Genomic DNA, 22,279 nt, shown 5'->3' on the forward strand with positions numbered 1-22,279 from the left:
AAAAAAGATGGACAACACCCACTGCATCAGCTCTTCTCCATTAAGATGTTTATTGGTATATTACTTTGTTTTGCTAAGCAATCATTTAAGGTGCAGATGCTTTTAATTCATGGTGTTCTGTTGCTCTTGGGTAGCAAGCTAACCATTGGAAACTGTGATTTGTAGAACTGGTTTGGAATCCATTAACCATTTCTAAAAAAGGGGAAAAAACAGTGAAAAAGTGTTAGAACATAGTTGCTATGACATATGTATTAGTCAATATTTAAGTGAAACAGTATTTTCATGGCTCATCAAGAACATGATTTCACTGTGTTTCAATTATGATTGTAACATAAACTCATTATAATGAAGAAGAAATCAAACCACATGTGATGCGCAGAAGCTTTAAGCGTGGAAGCTCTAAGCCAGCTTCCACTGTCTTCAGTTGGAAGAGTGAGTTCTCAACAAGTCTGATGTTATTGGGAGCCAAAGTAAAGTTATTTTTGTTTTTTAAAAAGAGCTTTTAATATACAGGACGAAACATATCTGAGTATGTATGCATCATGTATAATCATCATGATATTTACCATCCTGACTGAAAAGGACATGTCATTGATATATTTATTGAAGGAAGAAAACTAAGGCTGCTCATTAATTTTAAAATAATAAAATAAGATTTTAAAATAAGACCCATTGCACTGGATCAACCAAAGGCTAACTTTTTTATCCTGTTTCTAACAATAGGAAAATAGCACAGACCTGGAGTATGCCCAGGAGTAGGGAAGCACGTAGAAATATTTCACCAGAACACTCTCCCATCCCAGCAAAATTGATACTTCAGAGACTACATAAATGAACGTCATTTCTATATGTTTGAGAAACTTCTGTTAGTTTTTCCTAAGGTTTCTAAAATGTGTATTTCCTTTTGGTATGTCCACTGTGTAGAAGACCAGTCTACAGTTTGTTTATAATCTGCCACTTGCCAGTTTTATTTAGTGTCTCCTAGTTCTTACACTTGTTAGCCTCACATTACCCTGGATTTTATATCTCTCTATCATATTCTTTCAGATTTTGCTCTTCCAGCTGTGACATAACTTGTGGAATGAGTAGCTTTGATAGCATAGAGATGAAGTGCTGTAGGAAGCATTTCATAATTGTCTGATTTAGGACTAGACAGCCCACAAGTGGTATCATGTCCTGCTGGCTATGCTTGCTTCAGAGTGCTTCACAAGTAGATTAGTGGACCTAGCTGAACTCTGCTGAAGGTGAAAGAGCTGGCTTGGAAGAAATGTTCTGTTACGTATCTTTGGCTCAGGTATAAGTCATTTTGCAAGACCATCAAGGTGTTTCAATGGTGAAATTTGCAAAATCCTTTCCCTATTCTGCTACTTCTTTTCTTCTTGTGGCCTTGGAGAAAAGAGGTAATTTATTAATATACAGCATAAAATATTAAGCATAAAACACAAACACTTCCTCCAGGCCCTCTAAACTCTTACTGTCATTTCCACGCAGCATGAAATCTTCTTCAGAGCAGATGAAGAAAGTTGAGATCACCTTTCCATTCTATGGACCAGAGCATCCACTCTCAAAATCCTGCTTACATGTTTTGCTTTGCTTTGCAGTATTGTTTTAGAAACAATACCTCAAAACTGTGTTGCTAAACATTTTCTTAAACTAACTTTTTCCAGGTGAAAAGTTTTAATATTACTATAAGAGTAACTCTGTTGGATTTAAGCATACTACTTATCAAGTAAGAGAATTCAGACTCCCAAACTGTCTTTATATATCTTGTGTGGAAAATAGATCTTTTCCAGAGACATAGATTTTCTAATGGAAAGTCTGACTGGAGGTGAAATCTGGATTTCAAGAGCTGGATTTTTAGTCTGTTCTCCAGAATTCTCATAGTTCTGTGATATAATGTTACTCTTGAAGACATTCAAAGACAAATCTAAAGATTCACCAACTGGAGCTATGAGGTATCTGTTTTTAAAAGTTCTGCCATCACAGATTGAAATGAAACATGTAAATGAGCTTATGCATGTCACTGAAATGTCTCAAATATTGGCTGACCACTCAAAACAGCAGTAACAGATTAGTGCTTAAGAGACGCTGCTTACCTGCTTTTGAACATTTTCTTCTCAACAGGGACGTTTTTCAATGGCTTCTCCTTGGCATGGTCTGCCTCCTGCTTGTGGTGTAGGATTATTACACTGGCAAGTTCGAGTGCTTTCACCATTGATGCAGGTGGACCAGGGACTCCAACAGATCCAGCCTCCATCAGTGACAGCTGGTATTAAGACATCATACTAGGATTAGTCTAATATTTTTCTGTCTGCTGTGCAGTGACAGATAGCTCATTAATTAGAGATTTTTACCCAGCACTTCTGAGGGTCGACAAGGTGGTCCATGATTTAATTCTAATTTTTGCAGTTATGGTGACTATGCAGATCATTCCACCCTCTAGCATATATCCCAACTACACAGATTTGGCTTTTGAAAATGCCCTTGTCAGTAGCACTGTTCAAGGGCCCAGATGTTTCAGCATTTTTGCCACCCTAGGAAATTGCATGAATATCAAGTTCTAAGGCATCTGCACTTCAAAGTCTCCACCACAGGTATTGAATTTACTGCACATTATTATTTTTTTTTTCCCTGTACACAACTGCATTCAGCTCCCTCTTCCCCTTTGTGGAGCAGTCTAATATTAATCTAACACAGGAAGTATGAAATATGGTCATGTGCTAGCAGTAATAGTGCTTTTGCAGGAAACTGAAGACAAAAGAGCTTATGACATGTTGAGATTGCTTTTGTCTGAGCTCAACTTACAGCCTTGGTCCTTACCATCATGCCGCCATCCTCCTACTTAAATGTATTTGGATTTTCATTTCAAGATGCAATGATATATGTGGGACAAAGAATTCTATCTTAGAGTGCCTTTATCGTCAAAAGAACCCAGTAACTTCTACTAAGATCCACACTCTATACCCATGAGATTTGACTGGAGTAGACATAAGGGAGTGCTATGACATCCTTATGTCCTTATGAAGGCTCATTTTGTCTGGATATTGATCTGAAAACTATGCTTGTTTTAGTCTGCTTGGAGAATTTACTAACCTTCAACTGTCGTAGATTTGGGAATCTGACAAGCAATTCCCTTAAAGTAGCTTGAGCACATGCATGTACAAGCTCCACTGATGTACAAGGGTGCCTCCATTTTTGCAGGGTTCACATTTGCACACACTGTATTCAGTAATGTAGTCCTCAATTGCTCTTTCCAAATTTTGTTTCTTTAAATATGAGTTTCTTATCTTAACTGGAACAAGTGTATGTATTGGAGAAGGCTGTGGAAGAAAAAAAAAAAGCCCATGTTTAACAGATTTTTCTGTAGTTCTGAATACTTTTGATAGCAATAAAGGATACCATCCTTTAGTGCTGATATACACATCACTAGAATAAGCATCTGAAGAAATTGTCAAAATGAAGAAAGTATCTGGTAGTTCATGATACTTGGAGACTCACCTCCATTTTACAACAGAAGTTTTCAGATTCTAAGAGGCACAGTTTTGAAGAGGATGTACTTACCCGTTCCTGTATCACTACTGGTGCATCAACCAAGGACTTTGCCCACTGTACGTAATCATCTACGTCAACCATTTTGGATCTTCGCAGTAACATTTCTTTTATTTTAACTGAAAAATCAATCTTCCCTCCATCAACTAAAGAAATAACATCATCAATGATAGCATCATCTTTATATTCTACTGCAGAAAGAAAGAAGATGAAGAAGAAAGTTTAATGTCCATACATCTTGACGAACAGTTGTCCTTCTAGCACAACCAGTCCACCTCTGTAAAATGGCAATTGAGAGAGGAACCCTTCACCCACTGGTCATGGTGGAATTCCATATTTCTTTGCTCATACCTATTACATGGGATGAAATCTTCTATTTTGCAATTAAATTAGAAAACCCAATATCTGAAAGAAAAAGAAGGCATAGAGCAAAATGAGAGACATTATGGAGGTCATAACCATTTAATAAGTCAAAGATATTATGAATACTGCTACTCTATCACCTGAGCTGAACCAGAAAAGGGCAGAAATTGGAATAGTAGAAGCTTGTGCTTCATAACTAAAACACAACAATAGAGCACTACAAGACTCGGAATAATTGTATTTTATGTGCTGAGTAGTAAATCCTTCACTCCTTGCCATTTGAGATTTTTAGGGCATTTGATAAAAGACTCAGCTCCAGAGACACAGAAGAATAGAAGGGAACATTGACAGGGAGAGGAACCTAAGTAGCTTAATAAGAGAAAGGGAGACTCTGCCTTGGCTCCCCCCAGGCCTGTTCCAGGAGAGCTGTCAGACCCATTGGACAGGACTGAGAATGAGTCTGCAGCAGGATGAGTCAATGGAAAGACTCTCTGGATGCAAAGAGCAGGGTTCGAGGACTGTACAGAACTTAAATACTTATGGTATATTTAGGAAGGTACCATTGAAAAGGTAAGATGGGATCAAGGTAGTTTTGGGAGAAACAAGCATGGGAAAGAGAGGAATAAAGACAAAGAAGTGGCTGATTGCATATAGAAAGCTGGATGATCAATGAGCTTGTCTGGACATGTGCTGTGCCTGATCTTTGCAGTCTGTCCAGGCTTCTCATTAAATTCCATTTCTGTCTTCCTGGGTGAAGAAACTCTATTCTGCATGTATACATGTGTACGAAGGGCTGTGTGCCAGCAACTGATGTTGGACCATGATGGGGACCTGCGTGTTTGTGCTGTCAATGGCTGGATCAAGTGAGGATACATATGTCAGTGTGTGATCACTAGCAAATAACAAAACAGAGTAGCTGGCAAGTAGAGTAAGAGGGCTGGGAGCCAAGTATCAAAGTGGTTGTAAGTCTCTACACATAAAAATCTATGTGCCTGGGGGTGTTCAAGGAAAGGATGGATGTGGAGCTTGGGGACTTGGCTTAGTGGGTGATGTTGGTGGTAGGGGGATGGTTGATGATCTTGGGGGTCTTTTCCAACCCTTATGATTCTACAATGAGACAACTAGAGGAGCTGGCCACTGGAGTAACTGGGGTTTCGAGGCCAAATACTGTGAGGTCCTGGTTGACCGAGACCTGTCTGCGTGTGTGTGTGTGTGTGTGTGTGTGTGTCTCCATTTGAAGCAACTGGAGACAAGAGGACTCAAGGGACAATTGCTGGATAGACTAAGCATTTAAGGCTGATTACTGGAGTCACCCATAGTGTGTGTGGCATGTATGTGTGCTGGTGTGCATCAGTGGGTCTGCTGATCCCTACCAGTAATGTAAGCGGACCTGTGGGCCTTGGAGTGTTGTATATCCAGGTGCCAAAAATAGGGTGAACTAAGCATATAGGGAACATTTAATGCATCATTTAAATGTCTAAGGTCAGCTGCTGGAGGTATCTGTATATATCTATATATGTATATTGGGGAGAGGCTGATAGACCTGAAGGTTGTGCTGCTGTACATATGTACAAGTTCCATAAAGGGAAGTGCAGAGTCCTGCACCTGGGCAGGAACAGCCCCATGCACCTGTATGTGCTGAGGGCCAACTGCCTGGAAAAAACAGCTTTACAGAAAAGGAGCTGGGGATCCTGGCAGACACCAAGTTGAACATGAGCAAACAACGTGCCCTTGTGGCAAACAAGACTAATGGTATCCTGCACTGCATGAGGAAGAGCTTTGCCAGCAGGTTGCAGGAAGTGAACCTTGCCCTCTCTTCAGGTGACTTTAAGGTCACCTCCAGAGCAGTGTTTCCAATTCTGGGCTCCACAGTACAAGAGAGAGGTGGAACCACTGGAGTCCAATGAAGTGCTGCAAAGATGAAGCATCTCTATTATGAGGAAAGACTGAGAGAGTTGGGACTGTTCAGTCTGGAGAAGAGAAGGCTCAGGGGGATCTCATCAAGGTGTACTAATATCTGAAGGGAGTCTGTAAAGAAAGTAGTACCAGGCTCTTCCCAGTGGTACCCAGTGACAGGGCAAGAGGCAAAGGACACAAACTGAAACACAGGAGGTTCCTTCTGTGCATATGGAAACACTTTTTTCACTGTGAGTGCGACTGAGCACTGGATGCCCAGAGAGGTGGTCTATAGTCATGGAGGTCTTCATATCCTGTCTGCACATGGTCCTGGGTAACCTGCTCTAGCTGGTCCTGCTTGAGCAGGGGGCGTTGCACTAGATGACCTCCAGAGGTCCTTTACAACCTCAACCCTTCTGTGATTCTGTGATGTTTCCGCTGACTGACCTCTGTACTGATCCAATAGTGAGGAGAACAGGATGAAGCCATTGGTGCTGTTTGTGTTTGTATGAGTGCTGTGTTTCTATTTATATTGATTAGTTTGGCCATGTATATATCTATGGATGTGTTGTATATGTTGTACATGTGTGTACTGGGAACACATACTCAGCCTAGCTTGGGAGTGTGGAATTATGGCAGCTTTACCTTTACTGGGGTACGCGATCTGTCATTTCCCTAATAAATAGCAATAACTATGTTGATTTTTGCAAGAAGAAAAAATTGTTATTGCCTTTCCTTAAGCAAAAGATATAATGTAAAATAAGTATATACTTACATTTATCCTGCATTTTGATCTTCCCACATTTATCACCGGACATTTCAAGACGGCCGTTAATTTTGTCATATCCAACACTGACATCAAATTGATATCCAAGACATTTCTTCACATCTTCTACACCGATACCTGGAAGCAGAAATAATTATGTGATTATTAAAGGACAGAGTGACCAACAGCACAAAGTTGCTCCAGGGGAGGTTCAGATTGGACATTAGAAAAAAAATTCTTTGCCATGGGGGTGGTCAAACACTGAAAGAGGTTTCCTAGCAAGGTGGTTGATGCCCCATGCCTGTCAGTGTTCAAGAGGCATTTGGATAATGCCCTACATAATATGCTTTGACTTCTGGCTAGCCCTGAGGTGATAAGGCAGTTGGACTTGATGACTTTTGGTGGTCCCATCCAACTAACTATTCAGTTCAGTTCAGTTCAGTTTATTCTATTCTATTCTATTCTATTCTATTCTATTCTATTCTATTCTATTCTATTCTATTCTATTCTATTCTATTCTATCATATTCTATCATATTCTATTCTATTCTATTCTATTCTATTCTATTCTATTCTATTCTATTCTATTCTATTCTATTCTATTCTATTCTATCCTATCCTATCCTATCCTATCCTATCCTATCCTATCCTATCCTATCCTATCCTATCCTATCCTATTCGAGTGTGATTATATTATTGGAGGATAAGTTTCAGTGCTATAGGCACTATTGGAAATGTTTATGCTTTCTTCTTCCTATTTGTATTCTGCTTTCTCCTCTTCCATGCAATGAATTTGAGGATGACTGTATTTGAAGTGTCTGCACAATTTCTAGGAAGTACTTGAATTTATTCCTTATTTTATGCCATCACCAACTCTTAGAGTTCCAGATGAATACACCGACTAGCAAATTAGATTTAAGGTTTTGACAGATTTCCTAAGCACTGGGGACCTCTTGTGAATTATATCGCACCAATTACTGTTATGTTTTGAAGAAGTTTGTTTAAGATTTTGTTTTCTAAGTTGTAGACTTAGAAAGCAGATTTCAAATAATACTGGAAGTTACAGAGACTCTCATCTCTGTTGAACTTGTATAATTTGAAGTGTCACTGGTGTGCCACAAGGAGAACACATTGAATTGTGCTGTTCTTAGTAGTGTTGTATATACACAAGTCTATCCTCACCCATCTCTGCATGACTGGAGACTTGGTGCCAATCTGCATATTCTAGCTAGACCAACAGAGCACATACCTAAGAGAGACATAACATGATTATCCAGCACATACACAAGTTCGTATTTTCCTCCCACAGCTCCAGAGGCTGCATAGTGAGTTCCATAATCTTCTAGGAATTTGAAATATTCCCCCTTATCATATTCAGCAGGCAGAAAATTTAGATCATCAAGGAAAGTATCTGTGAGACGGATATCACGACTCCGCATTTGGAATCTTCCCAGCTGAATCTTTCCTTTTACGTGTAGAAAGGTTTGGTTCTGAATGCAGGGAGAAGAAAACAGATGAGAGAACCATTCTGGTATGAAATACAGCAGGAAAATATGTTTTGTTTTACTCATAAAGAAACTGCAGCCCTTTTAAACATGGTATTCAATCTAGCATTTTGGACACGAACTTGTTAAATTGAAACAAAACTTCTCCAATTTAAACTGAGGAAGAGGCAAGAAATTTAGACTTCTTCATTTCTTGCAGTTTTGTGGAAGTCTCCACTTGTTAATTGCAGCAAGCCCTTTGTGATCCATTTGATGACAAGTTTTCTCTTTAGGTACAATATCTAAAATTCTGACTTTTATAACAGAAAATTAATTCCATATGGCTTGCCAGATAACAGAAGCTGTTCCTGCATGCCTATTGAGGTCAGATGGAGTTTAGTCTTTGTTTATAGTTAAAGCAGAACTACGTTCTCTCTTATTGTGGATCACTTCTCTGTTACTCTCAGACTGTCGGCATGAAAGACTCCAATTAAAAATAAAATAAAATAAAAATTCACTCTTGTATCTTAAAATTTATCAAGAAAAAAAATCCTTTCAAGGCATGTGACCCATACATACATTTTAATTGTAGTATTTAGTAACTGATATATTCATACATTACACTCTGTATATTTTTATCATAGTCTAAACTAGGACCTAGCTGCTGCCTGTAACACATGACATCTTGTGAAATAGTTGCAGTTAAGACTCTAAGTAAACACATGCCTTCCAAACCCCATTATTTTCTGTAGTACTTCTCTTAACACTCCCTTAACAGCAGTGCCTAGTAGGAGGTATAAAAAAGTAATTTAACAGCTGACCATTTAAAGGATCATAAAATGCTGACTCAAATGCTCTTAGAACTGACAAAATTCTTCAGGCATCTACATTTCCATGAAGAAATTTTTGTAGGTACAAATATTCCTGCCATTCAGCAAAAATCCCTTACTTTCTTGTTGTCCCTGGGCTCTTCCTGCTTTTATGCTAACACTGTATAAATTTTACTATTTATAAAATGATTACATTAAATACTCTAGCTTGATTAAACTTACCCTTTCTGTGAATCTAGTCAACATAGATCCTAAATTTGTAGTCTTGCTATAGTGAAACTTTAAATTTCCTCCTGCAGAAGTTTTGTTACTTCCTGAAGTAGGTGCGTATTTCAGAGACAGGCCAACGTTGAAGCTTTTTTGTTTGTCCATGTACACCTCTCGTATCATTTTTAGGTGATCACGATAGAACTCAGATGTGAAGGTTTTGCCTGCTTTTGTCTTAGAAAAGAGGATGAAAAGGTTATATGAGAAGCCAGAACAGGCAGTAACAGGAAAGTCTATGTAGCACTTTGAAGTTGCACGTTTTACTTATCAAGAACAACAAAAACAACAAAAAAATTATAAATAATAGGCACTGATGTGAATACAGCAGAGAAGCATTAAAGTTGGGAAGCAGCCACCTGTCTACTTCGTATGGTATCCAAATTGACTTTGAACATAAAGAGTAATTTTAAGAGAAGATATTTTATCTGAATAGCAAAATAATTCCACAAAATGTATCAGTAAAGGCTTCATGACATTTGGGAATTAAAAAATATGTTTTGACAGAAAAAAAAAAAATTCTAACCCTTTACTATTTTTTTTTCTCCTTGAAAATTTTCAATTTTCATTGGAAATGCACATTTGAATCTCTAAATAATTTGACTCAGCTAGAGAATGGAATTCAGTAAAAAACAGTAATTTGATTTATCTTGATTCTCTCAGAACCTCATGGGAGTTTTTACGCAGTTTCCTTGTATATTCAGGATCTCCTGAGACCCAGGCTCCCAAGACTGTCTGCATCCTTTTAGCTCCATTTGTGGTCAGAAACTGTTATGGAAAAAAGCCCTCACTGAGCGGAGAGATGATGCTGTCCAAGAGCAGATGTGATGTAAGCAGCAAGTCTTGTCTTCAGAAGAAAACAGGAACACAATGCCTTGATGGCAGTGTATATTTTAAAATGTGGGTTTTTCACAAATGAAATATATATATGCATATATATACACTAATATATAACAGAATTGCATTGAAAGTCTTTTTTTTTTTTTTTTTTTTTTTTTCCCAGCAGGAGAGAGAAACTTGTCACTGATTAAGAAACCTAGAGAGCACCAGAGTATCCTAATGGTATTCCTTCCTTTTTATCACAGTCTTTCTTGTGTCCTTGAAAAAGTTTTGATTGCTGCTCTATCCAGTAAAATTAGGTATAGTATTCATTTTTTTACATCTCCTATGCATATCATCCAACCATATGGTAAATATTCCAGAAAGACATTTTCATTTACTATGCACAGGTACAACAATAAATGTGGGGGAAATTATCTGGAGCAACTGAGTTTAATTGCTAAGGCATATGATAACATAACCAGTTTCCCTCCGGACTTTTCTGAAAGTATGAGGCTAAAAAGCTGATGCTAACTTACTCAAAGAGGTTTCAAGCCTTCTGAGAGGAAGTCAAGATTCAGCATTCGTTTAAAACATTCTAACTTGCATAGAAGGACTTAGACTTACATCGTAATTGAGAACACCAACATTCCATGGCTTGCGGTAATATGTCTGTGTGTTCCCATCACGCACCCTTTCACAAAGACCATTGAAAAACTCATTGTCAAATGGGCTGGCCATTGGCTGCATCCCTAACACATTGATTCTGCAAGAGAAATACAGGACAGGTTATGCTTCAAAAAAGAAGGTGACAGCACATGTAGTCTGGAAGCACTGGTATTATGAACGGAAAAGCCTAATTTTTGTAAGAGATGGATACTATAGCTGTGGAACTGAATCCTTAGGGATAAGGCTCCACCATGGCAGTTTGTCTCATCTTTTGTTTTCTTCATTTCTCATTCATGTAATGGATAAAATACTACATATGTGTAAAGCACTTTAATGGTCATACATGAGAAAGAAACAGAAAAATAAAAGATAGATATTGCAGTGAGAACCTTACGAATGGAAGGAGGGAATAAACATTTCTTCTTGAGCAACATATTTATGAGGAAATATTAAACTATTACATATAAGTTTAAAAGTTTTATTTATTTATTTATTTATTTTCCTGCTTAACTCATTATTATTTTGTTTGCTGTTAGGAACTTTGGTATCAAGAATGCACAAGATTCATGTAGAAGGAATATACAACAGCTCCTAGCTTTGTCTCTTCTCCCAGGGAGTGACTTGGAGGAGTAACAGAACTCGCTGGAGAGGAAATCTGAACCACTGCAAACCCTGAAAAGAGGGCACGTTGACTATGTAGTTCTACACGTCTGCCTACCAATGTACAAGAATTACTTCTGAAAATAGCTGCTCATTTGGGAATTCTGTATTGTTTATTGCCTTTCTAACTCCTTCATAGATTCGAATCTTTCCAGGAAGCACAGTGTTTATGTCCGATACATGCACCTAGCTAACTGCAGAAAATGGTTATTGGTTCATCAAAATTGTCTGCATTGCGTACCACAGATGTGCATCTATACATTTCTCATGGAAGACATCAACACTGGATTTTAAAAGAAATAATAAAGTAGCTGCTTCTAAAAATAAAATAAATAAATGTATAAATAAATGCCCATCTGGCTTAGTTCCCCGTACTACAAAGGCAGAGATTTTGCACCTATGCTGTCATGCTGTTCCAAGATGAAACGCAGGGTGCACCCTTTTCTTTTAAACACAAGGTGGTGCTGTAGTATACTTTTATTTTCCTCTGTTCCCGTTTGGATAGCTGTCTTTTGACTCAATTTGTAGATGCACAGTACGTCACACCTTCTTTCTGTTTGAAATTAAATATATACAGTATGGTCTGAGAAAAGAAAGATAAATTTTCGACTTAGATTAATGAGGAAAACTATAAATTAATCAAGATCTGGGGAAGTGAAGAACAATAATGAAAAAAAACCACCCTACAGGCAGAATGTTGTTGCAGTAAGGCAGCCTGTAGTATAAAATAATCAAGGGAACTTTTCTCCCTTTTAGATGCTCATGTTAGTAAAGTAATGGGGAATGACTGATTCCTTATTAAGTATCACTTGAAAAGATATATATATATATATATATAAATATAAAATATACCTATATATTTTATGCTGAAATAGTAAGTGTTTTAAAAATACTCATGTAATATCTATGTATAATTCTGCATATTAACATAATGATTGATTTACTTAGTATTCACTGTCTGGATAAATATTTATCCTCCCTGAGTACACAATATAAAAAGTAGTCAGATGTTCTTCTGAAAGTTATGTTGCATTTCTGAATACAAATGAAAACATGATTCCTCTTTTGGGAATGCCAGTGTCCCAGCATTTTCAGTTGGCTTTGGAGACAGTCCTAGACTCTTCACAATGCCAAATACTTCTTTTTTTCCCTTCATTCCATACCCTTGCCCTGCAGTCCTGCCAACTTCAGACACATCGATATCATGGTTACGGCATGGTGATCGTGGTTCAGATTCACAGTTATCTTCATCAGAAAAATCTCCACAGTCATTATCCACATTACACACAAGTCGTCGCTTTATGCATCGACCTAATTACAAAAAAAATATTGAATGAATCCAATTCTTTCCAAGATGGACAATAAGTAACACCCCCAGCTATTGTTCATTGAGATCTTTCTTTTTGTATAGTTTCACCAGTTTCACAAGGAATTTTCCTTCTTCCTCCTTAGAATGAAAAAAAAAAAACAACTAAAAAACAAAAAAAACCCCACCATACTAATAAATCTGCTTATTAGTTTACTGAGACGGAGAACTGCTGTCATTTGCAGAAAGTTATCATTTCTTGTGGTTATTTCTATATTAATTTTTCATTATTAGATTTTTTAATATATTAGGAGAATACAGGAAAACATTACTTCAATATCAGCAAAGAATTATTTCTTAATTGTTTAAATTGTTACTATTTGTAGAACATGAACTATAATGATTGATATTCTAATGCAACAGTAAAAAACTAATTCTACTGACTTCAGGTATCACAGTTTGTACACAGTTTGATTTTTTTTCTACAGAATTTAAAGATTTGAATAAATTTAGCCCTAAGATAATAATAATAATAAAACCACTTGTTAATATTAACTATCTCACCTGTAAGTATCACACAATGGCTATGAACTAATAATTAAAGACACACTTTTTAATTTTTCTTTCTCTACTTGGACTTTCCAGAAAGATACAATACTGACAATAGCTTGGAACTCAAAATTCACCTAGCATCTTTCCTTTCCTGTTTTGATTAGTTTTACTATCATTAACTTATTCTATTTTGTTTTCATTTGTGATGAATCTTGAATTCATCTAATTCATATGCCATGCCTGTATTGCTTTACAAATTAAGATTTTTGAATCTAGAGACTTGCTGGTCCCCAGTTGGCATGTACCATACCACATTAGTCATTTAGCCTCCCTATCCATTTTGCTAGAATTCCTTCAGTCCTAGCTTTATCCCAGTGATTTTTCATAAAACAGGATTGTGTACCAGGTGGAACAGGGATGCTAGGAGAAAGAACAGTGTATGGATAGCTTTTAAACATGGAGTGAAAAACACAGGAAAATAATTTAGATCTGAGGCAAATTATTTTGAGAGATGGAAGGAATGTACCGCTTTCTCAAGCATTTTTTATGTTATGCTTTCGATCTCATGGCTTTGCAACCCACTTATCTACACATTTGGGACTGTCTTTAACCCCTAGCAATAATGTTCTGCTTCAGGAAATCATCCCCACATAGAAGAGCATTGAAGCATATACCCTGTTTTGTGTAAGCATTTTGACTTCAACACAAACTGATTGAACTTCTTCATAGAACTGAGTGAGATGTCATTTGCTGAACTATTGCACAACTCACGGTGGTATGAAAACAAAACCTACCCGAATTGCATTGAAAGTCAGCACCGCAGTCTGGTTCTATTTCTTCAGGACAGACTTGGTCACTTTCACAGCTCTGTGTATCTCCTAAAGTCTCCACGCATGATTTTCCACCAAACTGGCCGAATCTTTCGATACTTCTAGAACGAAACTTGAAATATAAATAACAGTTTTAATATTGCTTCAAGATAAAAGAGAAGACATACCAGAACTGGAGAATTTCCATCTGAACTTAGAACTTCTCAAAATGAGGCATCTTTGGTGATATTATTGGTTGAAAAATCATAGGCATAGCTTATGCTGTAAATTTACAGGAACATCAAATCAGTATCGTAGCAAATATATTATTATGCTTATTTTTCACACACACACACCCCCCCCCCATTATTTTTTATCCAGGGAGGACATGCACCATACACATTTTAGATGCTTTTTTGGTAGTTTTATAAGAACTCCCCTAAGAAAACAAAAATCTGTGTTTGCTTAAAAGATTGCTTCTTATTTAAAAGGGGAAAATCTGTTAAAAAGTGATGCTCTTTATAGAAACATTTACATGGCCATAAAAGATTATTTCTATCAACAAAACTTTTTCAATGACAGCTCTTGAACAGTTTAGTACATCTGGATGCAGTCTTGCTTACTGTTACGGCTTCAGGTCTGAAATGATTATGGGTTTCATCAAATCACAAACATTCAATATGAAGAGTTGCAATATTTTCCCACAACTAAAAGTCAGACAGATAACATTAATTTGTTTGTTGCTTTGTTACAAAGACTTCCAACTACAGCTTACCCTTTGATTGGTGCATGGGTCACAGGGCCCCCACTCACTCCAGCTGGTCAGCTTACAGTCTATCGGATATGGAGAATTCAGTTCTCTCGTCTCCCTGTGGAAAGCTTTTTCTGAAGAGCTGTCAAACAAAACATTCCAGGGCAGTACACTAAAATAACATTTGAGTTTGCATTTAAACCATACACCAGTATTTTGGAAGCACTTTCAAACTGTTTTCTCCTTTGCTTTTATAGCAGTTCTTGGTACACAAAATGTATACCACTGCTTAATCTTAAGTTCTTTGTTGATTTAAAATTACGCTTTAAAAAAATATCATTTACTCAGCCTGCTTTTTTTTTTTTTTTCCCCCTTTTTTAGATCATTATGCATACTCATACTTCTGGTGGGTTGTGCTATTGAAGAGAATCAAACAATAATACACAGAGAATATCTGCAGTTCCCCTATTCAGACAGTGGCTATACTCTGCATACTTAAAGCTAAATACAAAGGCACAGCAGCACATCTCAAATTGGTATAGTACTTCAATATATCTTTCTAATTTCTCAACTATTAGCTGTGTGGGGTTGCCCTTAAGTCTAAATAAATGTTTAAATGTTTTCCTGAGTTAAAAGAAGGCTCATAAATAAAAGTATTACTTGTTAACTGTCTAACTTACATAGTTGGAAAAAGCAGACAAATGTTTAGCTATCTAAGTATTCTTCAGCTTGCTGAGTTGAATACTTTGCCAGTTAGATTTCAGCCAAAGGCCTTCATTTTCTGGAGTGACTGTTCATTTTAGTGTCCAGTTTTAAATACTAAAAAACTTCTGGATTTCAGTAAGTGAAGGGCTGTCACTTTACAGAAATTGAGTTTCTTGAAAGTGCCTACAGCTAGACATTAAAAAACTGATGCACTGTAGAATGACCCTTCTGTTCTGAAAAACAAGTCCAGTATTTTACTGCTGACCTTAACCTCACAGGTAGCAGTGCTGAAAGTGGAAGAATGATGGGGTATTGATACCTAACTTTTACTCTCTACCATTTACACCAATTTTGACATTTATATGCTGAATATTCATTCACTGCAAGGCAATTCTCTCTCTGCGTCTCTCCACGTTAATGCTGCTGCCTCTGTTCTACAGTGGGACCCTTTTTTTTCCAGGCCCCAGCTGGCTGACAGATCTGCAGCTCCTGCAATGTGATGTATGAGCTTTTGTCACAGGCAGTGCATTACCCTCCACTCTTTGACCCCCCTCCCTTATACAAACACATGAAGAAACCAAACAAATGTAACCTGATTCCACAAAATTGAGAAATCTGTTGTTTGGACAAGGAAGATACACCAGTCAGTTCAGCTTTTGAGTGCTATTTATTGTATGTTCAGGTTACATACATAATAAACTGTTACTGAGATACTAACTAGACCTATGTCTCTTTCCAGTCATTGAATCTTAAGCAGCCTGGTGGCCACTGGGTAGTTGTGCAACCCTTCATACATACACTGAGCTCATCCATACTGGCTCTGATGCCTCAAACTTTCCACTGTCACACACACCAGCAGTAAACAGGCACTGCAGCTGCTGCTGGTAGTATTCATAACGCACACTCCCACTGTCCTGCCTGCTGATCCTAAACAACTCTTTTCCCAGAAGCCTCTTAACCTTAACCCAAGGCCTGCAATATATGGACCCGAGACAGAGGATGTTGCTTTTAACAGGTGAGACTCTAAAAAAAGGAGACAGCAAAAATGCTCAATATCTCTGGGTAGCAAAAATGAGATAAGCAGAGAATTAAGAATCCTTTCCATGCAATAGGGACCTCTCAAAATCTAATCTGGTAGGGAAGTGTGAAGCTTTTTTGTGTGCCAAGCACCAGGAATTGGGGTAGATAGTGCAGAATGCAAATCCAACCTTGTGAAAAGTACATTTTATATGTAATTCCCTTTCACTAACTTTGTGCTGGACTCTAGATCAAAATCAATAACATCTAAACCAATAATCTGTTGTTGGCAGCTGAAAGGGTTGTGAGCTTGGGAAATGACATTGAATACTTGCTTTGTTCTTGCTACTTTTCTTGGATCATACTCTAATGGTCATTACCAGAAACAGACTTTTTTTTTTTTTGTTCTTTCTTGTCTCTGCTCTGATTCAGCAGTTAGATTAGATCAATCAGTGTACTCTTACTCTGAACCTTTTATTTTACTTTCATGTTGTTAATTAGGGGCAAACTTTATTTTTCCAGTGCTGTTGGGGTTTACAGATCACAAAACTTTCTGGAAGGTGCATGTACTTCAACGTTTGACTAAGTATGCATGCTTAGGCATGCATATGTAAGACAAACATTTCAGTCTAGGAGACCTACTTGAAATAATTCCACCTGAAGCTGCACTGCAGTCACACTTACTTTGTGCTACATTAAGAATGGATTTATAACTCAAATTAGGAAGAAAAAAAAAAAAAAGAAAAAAAAAAGAAAGAAAAATACGTATATCTCATCTCACAGAAAATTCTACAGAAGGGGTAAATTCCTATATAGTGGAAGTCGGATGCAACATGCACAAGTTGCTTCAGGATAAGTGCTGTCTGAATACAAAAAAAATCTTTACCAAGAGAACAATTAAATATTAGAATAGGTTCCCCAGGGAAATGGTAGAATGTCTCTCACTGACAATATTGAAGAATGCTTGTCAGGACACCTAGATAACCCAAACCAAGGCCCTGCTTTCAACTGAAGGTTTGTACCAGATCTTCTCCAGAGGTCCCTTCCATACCAGACTTTTCCATTACTCTACAGTTCTATGAATTTCTGGGAAGTCATAAGATATTTGCAGTTTGATATAGCCCAGCTGCCATCCAGCACCTTCAAAACCAATTCCTTTGCCTGCAATTAGCTCATCTTAGAAATATGTCATCTATACTACAATTTACTGTAACTTCATAATAAGTAGAAAACTGTACAGCAGTTTTTCAAAGCATTGTCTATTACATATTTTTCAAAACTCTGCATGACAGTAACATCATCAGAGGGAAGAAACAAAAACTCAGTGGTCTGGCAAATGGATAAGAATCATCTTATTCTTCCCTATATCTACAAGTACAGCATTTGTATGTACTTACTGATGTGAGACTATAAATCTCAAAGAGTAACACCACCTATTCTAGCATTTTGGGGAAAAGGTTGACAAGTTTTTCTTAAAGATAGGAGTTGGAACTCTCAGACTCTAGACCTTAAAGATATATTGGGACACCTAGTAGGATTTCTATAAGTACCTGGATATCTTACTCCTAACAATAACCAAGCATTAAGGTATTATAGAAGTTTATGTTGAAATGCATTTCTGAACATTTATTACAGTAAAAATGCAGCCAAAACCCTTTGCAGAAGTTAAGAATGGTCCCTGAAGAGCAATATCTATGAGTAGAACCTAAAGAAGGGATCATACTCAGGCTAATATAGAATCTAAGGATTCTCACGAAGTTTCTTATAAAACATTATTTTGAGTCTGCAATAAAAAATAAAATAATAATAGTAATAATAATAATAATAACAACAACAGCAACAAAACAGGCAGGAAATGCCAAGTTGAACTTTGCAGTGCAAACTGAAGTTTTGCCTTCAGTTGCCTTTCTGCAAACCAGAGGTGACGGTGGTCTTTGAGCTTTCAGCCAGAAGTGTTTAAATAAACTCAGCCTAGCAACTTCTGCAAGAATATTCATTCTGAGTGAATACGTATGGAGTACTCATGCATATTGGTCCCTTCCAGATTTGGACACAAGGTTCACAGGATTTGTTGCAAGTCCAGGTTTGAGGTTTTGGATCTACTTGACTTTACAGCAGGAAAAACAAAAAAAATTAGAAAAAAAATCATTGCAAGTGAGCGTCATGAACTGTGAAATGCCAACACTATCTATATTGATCTGGAAATTCAAATGGACACCTATGGAAAAAGCATTTTATTGAACAACATTGTTTAGAAAAACAGACATTAGGAAAACTGAGTTTTTCCTGAGCTGGGGTTGTTTAGCTTGGAGAAAAAAAGTCAGGGGAGACCTTACTGTACTTTACAATTACCTTAAAGGAGGTTGTACAGGGATAGGGCTCTTCTCCCAAGCACCAAGTGATAAGATGAGGGGAAATGGCCTCACGATGCACCAGGGGAAGTTTAAGATGGATATTAGGAGAAATTTCTTTACTGAAGGGATTGTATTGCATTGGAATAGGCTGCCCAGGGAAGTGGTTGAGTCACCATCCCTGGAGGATTTCAAGAAATGTGTAGATGTAAAACTTAGCAGTATGATTAGAGGTGGACTTGTCAGTACAAGGTTAAAGGTTGGACTAGATGATCTTAGAGTTCTTTTCCAACCTGAATGATTCTATGATTAAACCCAGGGAGAAAATGTTACAGAAACGTCATGCTGAAACAGGAGATGTTGAGGCATGCAATTTAAATATCAAAGAAAAGAAAGCATTTAGGTTTCTAAGAGTGTCACTGAAGGTGGTAAATCAGAGCAAGAATTTTAGAGACAAGTATGGAAATCAAAATACTTTCTGTGCTATCCATCACTGGAAGGCTTGAGGAATGGAAGAATGGTCTTTTGAAAGAAAAAGGCATTTCGCAATCAGTACACAAAAATTGCTTTCACCTGTCTTAGATTGCAAAATACTTTATTGGCAGCTTCAAGCCAACCATCCTCATTGATTTATTGTTGATCCGTACATCAAAATACAGAGCTATTCAGTCCATCATTTAAAAAACTGATGACTTGGAAAAGAGGGTTGGTCTCATAGTTAGAACTGACCAACAAAGAAGTCATGGCTCCCTTGTAACTGAAGCCATGATAGCATTACATGACAGTAAACTTAAACAGGTTCCCCAGAGACTTAGTCACAGCACCAAACTTGTCGGAGTTTAAGAAGCTTTTGGACTGTGCTCTTAGACATATGGTCTGAATTTTTGGGTAGACCTATGTGGTGCCAGGAGTCGGACTTGCTGATCCTCGGGATATTCTGTGATACAACTGTGGCTGCTAGCGCCATCTTGCAGCTGCATGGTCTGGCCCATGTTGCCTGCTTCAGAAGCTGTAATAGTCTTATCTTCTGGCTGGATTATTTCTAAATGAATATATCAAAGCTGTGCTCTAATTAGATCTGGATGCCCAATTAACCATCATCAAAAAGGGAGAAACATAAAGCCTTATGGTTTTGAAGGCTCTTTTTTCAAAGTCTGTTCGGGTATTTCAAGCATCAATAGCAGTATCCAGCCTCAGGCCTAGACACTCTTGCAAGAAGCAATATTTTTTTTTTTTTTATACAGCATTCATGTCATCACAAAACACTCCACATACCACAATTTAAGTCTTAAAGCAGGCAGACCCTGATTCGTTCTTAATGTACATTTGGCTATTAAGACTTACATTCTTACACCACTTAGTACTGGCTATTCTCATAAGTGAAATATAGACTAGTCAGAGCTATTTCTGGTTGTGTAGCTATTCAGTTGTTTTCAAATGATGTTTTCATAGAGACTGAGCCTGCAGTCCTCCTCCTTCTAGTGATGCTTATACTGAAAACCAAAGGCTATATTTCCAAAGAATTAGAGATGTGCAGTCTAGGAAACTTGAGATATTAATATAAATACTATCAGCATAAAATTGTGCATCTTCAGAAATATGATTGAGATTGTATTATATTTTCACACTCAGCACATAATGGAAAAAAGCTGCTTGAGCTCCACCCTCACTATGAGCATATAAGAATAAGAACATAGCTTCAATAGCTATCAATGTAATTGATGGCAAAATAAGTGAAGTGAATAAACCATTTTGATTTAACTTCTTGAAAAAAAAATCTTCAAGGAAAGAAATTCCCGATTTCACTGAATATATGAGCAAGCTGCCCTGCCAGTGGAAATGTTTACATTGGTGGCTTATGCTGTGTTGGAGAAAAATAATAGCACAGGCAACTATAGAAAACTGAAGACACTTACCTTCTGCTTTCTCCCAAAAGTGAGGCAGACACCTCTAAACTGCATAATATGAATATTAGCTGCAGGATAACATGCATGCTTCTCATTTTGTATCTGAGTAGGAAAGAAATGCTGAAACTGAATTTGCAAAATCTTTATTTGTTCTGTTTGTTATTTATTACCAAGAGGAGAAAAAAAAAAGGCAGCACTTACTGAAAAATACCAGTTGCTAGCCAAAACTGACTTACGGTAAGTGCTCTAAAGTCCACTTTTCAGAAAGTTTGGCTTTTTCCTCTATGGAGATTGAGAAATAGTATAAAGTAGTTTCACGATGAAAGAGCATTTACTAGTATCTTTTAAATATAGGGAAGACGTTTTCTATTCAATTAAAATAAATTAACTGCCTAGTAACAGCAATCATAGTGACTTACATAAGGAACAAGTAGTTCCTAAAGCAGAGCTGTTTACAAGGGTAAATTCAGTTTCATTCAGTTTCTAACATGTTTGGAATTCTCATTTGTTGCATTTGAGGAAAAAAAAAGTCCTAACATTCCTCCCTCCACTCCCACCCCCCAATGCCAATATAAAAGAGCAACAATTTTTTTTTTTTTTATGTTTTGAAGTAGGTTTCTACTTTTCACTCTCTCACCAAAACCCCAAATATGAGCTACTCTTTAGAAGGCCATTCTTATTCAGCAGTTTTTTATAACCCAGATTTAAGGCACTGTGGGCTGGACAGAGCCACAAAACAGAAGTAACTCATAGATAACCTGTTTTTTAGCAGTTAGGCATTACTTAAGCATTTGGACTCAAACTTTAATTAATCTAGTACAAGGTTATTCTGCAATACCATGGATAATAAAAAATACTTTTCCCCCCTGTTCCCCTATTTTATTTATTTATTTATTTTTATAACCCATGCTTGACTTGGGATAATTTCTTCTCTAGGAAGAAATTTTATGCAGCATCAATCCAGCTTGATGAGTCCAGTTACATTAGTTTGTTGAACATGAAAGCAAGACCATGACACAGACACTTGTACTGTTTCATCATACCTGCTTCAGTTGACGTTAAATATACCACCAAGTTCATGGTTCTTTAAAACAGAAACTAAGTCAGAGTAAATGGCCATTCAAACTTAACTAGCAGACCAGCAATCATCTTTGACCAGATTGGAAGAGGTTCTTCTAACTTAGTGATTATCCTGACAGCTATTGTCAAGCTCCAGCTAGAACTGTTAATTTTAGCTTGAACAGCAAATAGTCATTTACATACTTAGTTCAAACTATGCTGGTAAATATATCCCTTCTCTTAAGCATGGAGAAAGAACACTTGTTTTAGATTAGATGGTATTTTTGAATACTAAATTACATGTTGCTATGCAGAAAAAAGATTCATAAGACCTATATTTCAGGCTGGATACCAACTCCCTTCCAAAGGAATTGTTTTCAATCCCAATCAACTGGTATTGGCAGAAGCAAGTAAGCACCTATTCTATTTTAGCCAGCCTGACTTTTTTGCTGAATGTTACAGGTCTGTCTCCAGTACCAAAGGTGAATCTAAGACAGTAGCTTTCTGACAGATTTGTTCTTGT

The 22,279-nt window shown here is 37.2% G+C and overlaps 1 protein-coding gene across 2 annotated transcripts; it reads right to left on the minus strand.

Annotated features, from left to right (window-relative positions):
- Positions 1-30: 30 nt before the first annotated feature.
- On the minus strand, positions 31-20,970 carry C9 (complement C9). 2 transcript variants are annotated; one of them, XM_040540448.1, is made up of 12 exons: positions 20,707-20,970; positions 14,742-14,835; positions 13,952-14,099; positions 12,463-12,610; positions 10,598-10,736; positions 9,110-9,328; positions 7,823-8,063; positions 6,584-6,712; positions 3,562-3,740; positions 3,094-3,320; positions 2,097-2,266; positions 31-192 (listed from the first exon to the last, which is right to left on the minus strand). In XM_040540448.1, the coding sequence occupies exons 1-10, from the start codon at positions 20,790-20,792 to the stop codon at positions 3,135-3,137; spliced, it is 1,569 nt and encodes a 522-aa protein (XP_040396382.1). In that variant the 5' UTR covers positions 20,793-20,970; the 3' UTR covers positions 31-192; positions 2,097-2,266; positions 3,094-3,134. The 2 variants fall into 2 exon arrangements, with proteins under 2 accessions (XP_040396382.1, XP_040396380.1); XM_040540446.1 differs by having other exon boundaries at positions 14,742-14,859.
- Between the last annotated feature and the right edge of the window lie 1,309 nt (positions 20,971-22,279).

The sequence above is a fragment of the Cygnus olor genome, chromosome Z, assembly GCF_009769625.2.
Source record: "Cygnus olor isolate bCygOlo1 chromosome Z, bCygOlo1.pri.v2, whole genome shotgun sequence".
In the NCBI taxonomy this organism is placed as follows: Eukaryota; Metazoa; Chordata; class Aves; order Anseriformes; family Anatidae; genus Cygnus; species Cygnus olor.

Bases quoted from the DNA above. Each gene is read 5' to 3' on its own strand.
- C9 (XM_040540446.1), bottom strand. From the start codon at position 20,792: ATGAGAAGCATGCATGTTATCCTGCAGCTAATATTCATATTATGCAGT. The intron at 12,611-13,951 runs GTAGGTTTTGTT...TTTTGTAATTAG, and splicing joins TGACTTTCAATGCAATTCGG to GTCGATGCATAAAGCGACGA. The intron at 3,741-6,583 runs GTAAGTATATAC...TTCTTTCTGCAG, and splicing joins GATCAAAATGCAGGATAAAT to TAGAATATAAAGATGATGCT.